A 6450-nucleotide genomic window follows, 5' to 3' on the forward strand; every position below is an offset into this window, starting at 1 on the left:
AACCGCTCTACCAGCAGCCTGGGGGAGGGGAGTGCCCAGGTACCCACCACCCAGAAGTGTGTGGACCTCGTTGGTCCTGGCTGTGGACCATAACACACTCACACGGAAACAGGCACGTAGAACTGCTCACCCCTGGCTGTGGCCGCTGGCCACCCCCAGACACGCCCACTCCCCCCCCCACCCCCGTAGTGTCCCCACGTGGCTCACCTCCTAGGCAGGCTGACAAGGAAGGTGAAGGCCACCGTGAGGAGGAAGTTGAAGATGCTGAGTTTGTACAGCTCCTCCCCCACCGAGTTCTCCCAGCACTGGTCAGAGGGGGCATCTGTCACTACCCTCGGTCCCCAACCGCCCCTCACCCACCCGTTGGGGGACTCTGTGGTCTAGGAGCCTTGCCTGGAGTCTGCTATGATTGCTAAGTTAAAACCCGGGCCTGGAATAAGATTTGAGCAGACAAAGCCCATAGTCTGGGCTGCCTCTCTGCACAGTGCAGAATGTGATGTGAACGGCGCCCCCTGGAGGTGACTGCTGGGTGGGCAACTCTGCCCACAGCCTCTCACAAAGGTGAGACCCTGAGAAGGACGAAGAGATCAGAGGTGGGGCTTTGCAGAGGACAGGAGGGACGGGCCCTGATGGAGTCACCGGCCACCTGGTAGTCACATGCGTTGTAGCCGTAGGACTCACAGCTGGTCTTGTTTCTGCCAAAGCACAGCAAAGTCTGGCCCAGCGAGAAGGAGAACATTCCCAGGCTGGCCAGCTTCAGCACCACACACCTGGGGGTTGGGGGGGGGCGGGGACTGTGTCAGGGGAGGAGCCCAGATACATGGCACACCTACTCCGGACACAGGTGTGGCTGACATCTGCATGAGCTCAAGTCTCTCCCGGGCCCAGCCCCCTCGAAACCCAGAGCCCAGCCTCCTTCCAAACTGCTCCATCCGTGGCAATATTTCCCAAAGTGCGTTCCCTAGAATCTTGGTCTTCAGATGATTCACAGGAGAAAGGTTCTGTTTACGTCAGTTTGGGAAACACGGCACAGTCCAGCCATCCTCCCCCCACACCCAGCTTGGAGATTCACAGGCACATACGTGCTTTTATATCATTAATGCAGGTGAGATCTCTCTTCTAAGGCCTATTAATGCCCTAGTCCATTTACACTGTCCATATATCACAAACACGTGCATGCATACTCCTGAATAATATGTAACTGGATCACACAGGTAGGGTGGCCTAACCCCAAATGATTGCCTGCACGTTATATCAAAGTGTGGACTTTCTTTCTTATTTTTTTTACTTTTTGTCCGTACTCCGCAGCATGTGGGATCTTAGTGCCCTGACCAGGGATTGAACCCGCGCCCCCTGCATTGGAAGCACGGAGTCTTAACCACTGGACCGCCAGGGAAGTCCCATGAAGTGTGGACTTTCAAGGCTGATACACGGCCGGAGCCTGGCTGGGAACAGTGGTTCTTGTGTTGAGGAAGGCAGGGGTGGGTGGGGGCTTATTTTTATCTTTCATCCTTTTGAGCATTTAAAATTTTTTTTTTTTTTACCATGTGCACGTGCTATTACCCATTCCAAAAATAAAATTTCAAAGCAAACACAATCTACCTCGGAGGGACACAGAATGGGCTCCGGACAGCTTCTGTGCCAGGGAAGGCCAAGGATAAGCAGACCCTGCCAAGTGAGGGGTGGGTGGCACACGGAAAGAGAACCTGGGCTGGAGCTGTTGTGTGTGTGGGGTCCTGTGGGTGGGTGGGTCCAAGGCAGGACCTGAGTGAGTCCTGGGAGAGGAGACAGAGCAGAGCCTGGGGGTGGAGGACGGCTTGAGTTTGAACCTGCACCCAGCAAGCATGGGGAGCCTCCCTTGGCCAAGGCGCTTGACCCTTTCAAACCTCAGTGTCCTCATCTATCCAGTGGCAGTGAGGATGGTCCTAACTTCACAGGTCACGTGAGGGTGTCAAGGTGAGGGATGTAAACCCTCGGGGCACATGGGAGGGAGCTGTGTTCCTAGGTGGGTGACTGTGGTACCCAACGTGCCCTGGCAAAAACAGTCACTGGCTTGCTTTGGATGGTGGGGACTGGAGAACCTTAGACCGGGGCCCCCCAGACTGTGTGTGGGAGCAGCTGCCTGCCTTCCCTTGCACGGGACCCCTGATGCCAGGTGATAACCAAGACAGGCGGCAGGACACAGCCCTTCCATGCCCTCCACACTCCGTCCCACCTGTCACCCCCCAGGTGTCACTCACCAGATAAGGGTAAGGTTGACCTCAGTGTTGGGAGGGTAGTTTTCCAGCTGGACCAGGAAAACAAACAGCAGGGGACCCAGAAAGTTGACCAGGGCGATGACCCCAGGGGGCAGGTACTGGAGCAGCAGAAACAGGGACTCCTGTGGGGAGAAGCAAATAAGGGGGTGCCACGGGCTGGAGGGCCCCCAGTGGCTCCCCCATCCCCCACAACCCCCTCAAGTGTAACTCTGGTGCAGGCCCGGAATCTGGAAGCCCACGGATTATTCCCAGTGGCAGCATGGCAGCAGGGGGTATCCACAGGTAGAGCCTGTCTGACTTGGTTATGACCTTGGGCAAATTGCTTTAACCTCTGTGAGCCTCGGTTTCCTCTTCTGCAAAGTGGGACCATCCCGTCTCCTCCCCCAGGTCTGGCCAGGATTAAATAAATGCATGTCAGTCGCCTGGCACCTCCTTGTTGTCCTGCGAGTACTTGGTGGCCCAGAAGATAGCACTGATGGCCCCAACCACCAGGAGCCCGATGAGGATGTTGACCCGCAGGTAGGTGAGCAGGTGGCAGGCCCTCTGAGCCCGGGTCTGATGCTGCACCATCAGCAAGTGACGGCCCTCCTCCAGCTCCACCTGTCATGGGGGCAGGGGCAGGGGCACAGGCGGGTTAGGGCTGGCCCAGGTGGAAGGGGAGGGGGCTGGCAAACAGCCCCAGGTCGGTGTGCGTGGGGAGAAAGACTGCCAGGCTCTAGGCAAGGTTGGGGTGACGCTGAGGCAGGGACAGACGGGCTGGTTTTATCCAGAGCACCCCCAGAGTACCGCGCAGGTGAGCGCACACACCCAGACACAGCACAGCCCCCGCCTCCAGCTGGAAAACCGTGTGTGCATACACACACACACAGACACGCTCCCACACTCAAGCCACACACTCATACACACAGTCTCACGTGCTCTCACACTCATTTACTCTCACACTCATGCACGTCCTCACACACACCTTGAACTCGTTGCTGATCTCATGCTTCTTGATGGTGGCTGCCTCCTGCCCCTGGATGCAGAAGTCCCAGGAAGAGAAGACCTTGGCGCTGAGAGGTGACCTGTAGTCCTGGCCCAGGAACATCTTCTGTGGCAGCCCCTTCACCATCCTGCAGGGGGCCGAGGCCAGGGCTCAGCCTCGGCTCAGCTCTGATCTGGGGTGAGAAGTCCCAGGCAGCCCTAGGTGCAGCCTTTGGCCTCGGCCTGGGTTGGGGGGTTGGGGACACAGGAGCGGTGGCCCCGCTCCTGAGGTCTGCACCTGGGGATGCAGAGTTCCGGCCCTGGAACCTCCATTGGCAGGGACTCCCTGCCAGCTTGGGGGTACCACGCCAAGGAGGGGTGATCAGGGAAGACCCCCTGGAAAGGGGTGGGGGCAGGGGCTCTGCTCTCACCGCCGCAGAATCCCACAGAAGCAGAGGAGCAGGCAGGCCAGTGGGCTCAGTAAGTAGGCCAGGCGGATGCTGTATATTGAGCTGCTCTCAGGCCCCGCTCGGTACGCGCCGTAAAAGAGATAGGTGTTGTTGAAGGCCTGGGGATGTCAGACGATGACAAGTGAGCCAGGCTGTGTGCTAAGTGTTTTCTTGCTGTTAACACATTAGCCCTCACAGTGACCCCATCAGGTAGAGAATAAGAGTATCCCCATTTCACAGAGGCTCAGAAGGGTTGGGCAACTTGCCTAAGGACACACAACTTGGAAGAAGAGCCAGGACTGGAACATGGGAGCCCACACGGTAACCACCCAGTGGCTTCCAGGGATGAGGGTAGGGTGGTGCTTATCCCAGAATCCTGGACACTTTTTCCCTTCTTGTCCTTCAAACCCCGACCCCAGCTGGGCTCTGAGGGCCGTGGGCACATGTCCATGGGCCTGGGCTGTGCACAGTGGCCTCAGCCTCTCTCTGACCCCACTGCTGACCCAGCCAGCCCGTCTCCCTAGAAGCCAACGTGCCCTTGGAGCGGTGAGGGTCCTCTTAGACTGGGGTTCCCTGAAGCTAGATCACCAGGTTCCCCAGCCTCTCTGGTCCACAGCCAGTACAGACCCACTCACCCTGCCGGTTAAAACATTCCAAAGTAGATTGTTGAACTTGGGAACACCAGTCTGGGGTTGGTGGCCACCAGGACACTGGAGGGCTGTCGAGGAGGGAGAGGGGTCCAATAGGGAAGGGTCCCCAAGGCATAGGTGAGACTCTGCCTCTCACACTCCATAGCCTCCAATCTCAGGAGACCCGAGTAGGGTCCTGAGGGCATGTCAGGAGGCCTGTCACGCAAAAGGCGAGATCGAGTAGAGCCTCACGGCTGGACCCAAGCAGGACGATGCCCAGGGTTTGGACACAGAGGGTTGGGGCTCTCAGTGGACCAGGCCCCCCAGGGCTCAGGTGGGCTCGGGGGGCACTGTTTCCTCCGTGGGCCAGGCACTCACTGAAGTTCAGAGCAGGTCCTCTGTCAGGGGGGCGGAGCCAGGTCAGGGGCAGCAGGACGAAGCTGGTGGTCAGCAGTAGGGTCAGCAGGTTAAGCAGCAGCAGGAAGCGAAGAAAGGTGAAGTAGGCCTGGATTCCGGTGCCAAAGAGGCCTGCGGGGGGCAGCAGGTGGGTCCGCAGGCGCCGAGCCGTGGGCCCGGCGATAATCTGAGGGCTGTGCGGTGCGGGTGACCAGCCTCACAGGGACCTCAGTGTAACGGCCAGTTCTGGAGGCTGGCCTAGCAGTACCTCTAACAGCCACCAGGGGTGCCATCATCTATCAAGGTTTGAAGGGTGGCTCTGGGGGCAGCGGGGGATGTGTGAGGAAGGTGGGGTGGGTTGGTGGGGGTGGAGCGGTGAAATGGCCAGGGGGATAATGCCCTCCTCTGGTTTCTAAACTAGACATTGAGACTCCAGAGAGGGGAGGCAGGAGGTGGGGATTGGGGTTCGGGTCCTACCCCCAATCTCGTAGAGCGCCCCCTCCCAGAGCCCACAGCCCTGGGCCAGCCGCCGTGCTGCCTCCCCCAGGCGCCGTCCTGCAGTCTGCCGCCTGTGACGCCACTGCTGCCAGCACGAGGTCTTCACCCCCTCGGGCTCCCGCAGCTGCCTGGGATGGGGTGGCGATGGGAGGGGTCCCTGAGTCACCCAGCATGCCTACCTGGCCAGGCAGAGCAGCACCCTGGGCCAGGGAGTCTTCCCACTGCTGGTGATTTCCACCCACCATCCAACAGGTGCACCCCCTCCCCACCCCCACTGCTCCTCCTCCGCCGTGCTCGGCAGGGTGCTCGGGCACCCACCGGATGAAGCGCTTGTCCACCATGGCGCAGGGCAGCACCCGCACAGGTTCCTGGGAGGAGCACAGCCGCTCCATCTCCTGCTCCCACAGCTCCTCGCCGGCCGGCTCAGGTTCTGGCTCCCCTGGGGCCTGCACCGACCACTGCCTCAGCATCTCTGTGACGGGGCTGAAGTTGGGGTTGTAACGCTCCCCCTCCTGGGAGGGGGAGCTGTTGGAGATCTGGCTCAGTCTGCAGCCACAGCTCAAAGCAACGTATGGCCTCAGTTTCCCCATCTGTCAGACGGGGAGAAAGGTCCAAAGCGCTCGGAAAGATGGGACGTCACAAACAAAGCCAAGGCCAGCTGTGGCCACAGTTAAGTGCGGTGGGGCCCAAGGCCCGCTCTGCCCCACCGCAACCGGTTACCAGTGGCCGCAGCCCTTCCCCATCGCCCTCTGGCGAGGGACAATTCCATGTGCCGATTCTCCCATTGGGAAGACCTCTCTGCCGCAAACCCCAGCAGTTCCCTGGATTCAGCATACTGCAACACCTCGAATACTGGACGTGCTGGGACCTCCTCTGTCTTCTACCTGGTGGTCCAGATCCCGGGACTGGGTCCACCCCGGCCCCCCATGGAACCCAAATGGGGAAGCGTGGCTACAGCCCCGGCCGTGGGAAAGGAAGGAAGGGACCCCTCTGCCCCTCAGCAGCGGTTCTCACCCCTTCCCCGCCAGCTGCCAGCAGCTCCTCGGCCTCAGTTGTGTCTTCCACCCCCTCACGATCCCCCCTCCCGTCACTCTGCACCCAGCTCACCTGGGGACAAGGGACCTAGAGACCGTCCTCCGACTGGCTCCCCCCACTCCCGGCGCGGCTGCGAGAGAGCCGAGGGGAGGGGTCACATGACAGGAACCCCAGCACCCCTAGCCGTCGCCTCCCCACACTCCTCTCCCCCCCCCCCCCCCC

General features: G+C 60.2%; 1 protein-coding gene across 1 annotated transcript in view; it reads right to left on the reverse strand.

Moving 5' to 3' along the window:
* TMC8 (transmembrane channel like 8) overlaps window positions 1–5663 on the reverse strand; it is an 8125-nt gene extending 2462 nt beyond the window's left edge. The window contains exons 1-11 of the mRNA XM_007462369.1: window positions 5512–5663; window positions 5173–5321; window positions 4678–4827; window positions 4306–4388; window positions 3653–3789; window positions 3223–3370; window positions 2688–2858; window positions 2241–2380; window positions 647–770; window positions 208–305; window positions 1–18 (exon numbers count right to left, since the gene is read on the reverse strand). Of these exons, the coding sequence (XP_007462431.1) occupies window positions 1–18; window positions 208–305; window positions 647–770; window positions 2241–2380; window positions 2688–2858; window positions 3223–3370; window positions 3653–3789; window positions 4306–4388; window positions 4678–4827; window positions 5173–5321; window positions 5512–5663 (1370 nt within the window). The remainder of the gene's footprint in view (window positions 19–207; window positions 306–646; window positions 771–2240; window positions 2381–2687; window positions 2859–3222; window positions 3371–3652; window positions 3790–4305; window positions 4389–4677; window positions 4828–5172; window positions 5322–5511) is intronic.
* Between the last annotated feature and the right edge of the window lie 787 nt (window positions 5664–6450).

This window comes from Lipotes vexillifer, unplaced genomic scaffold (genome assembly GCF_000442215.2).
Source record: "Lipotes vexillifer unplaced genomic scaffold, Lipotes_vexillifer_v1.1 scaffold1691, whole genome shotgun sequence".
Classification (NCBI taxonomy): Eukaryota; Metazoa; Chordata; class Mammalia; order Artiodactyla; family Lipotidae; genus Lipotes; species Lipotes vexillifer.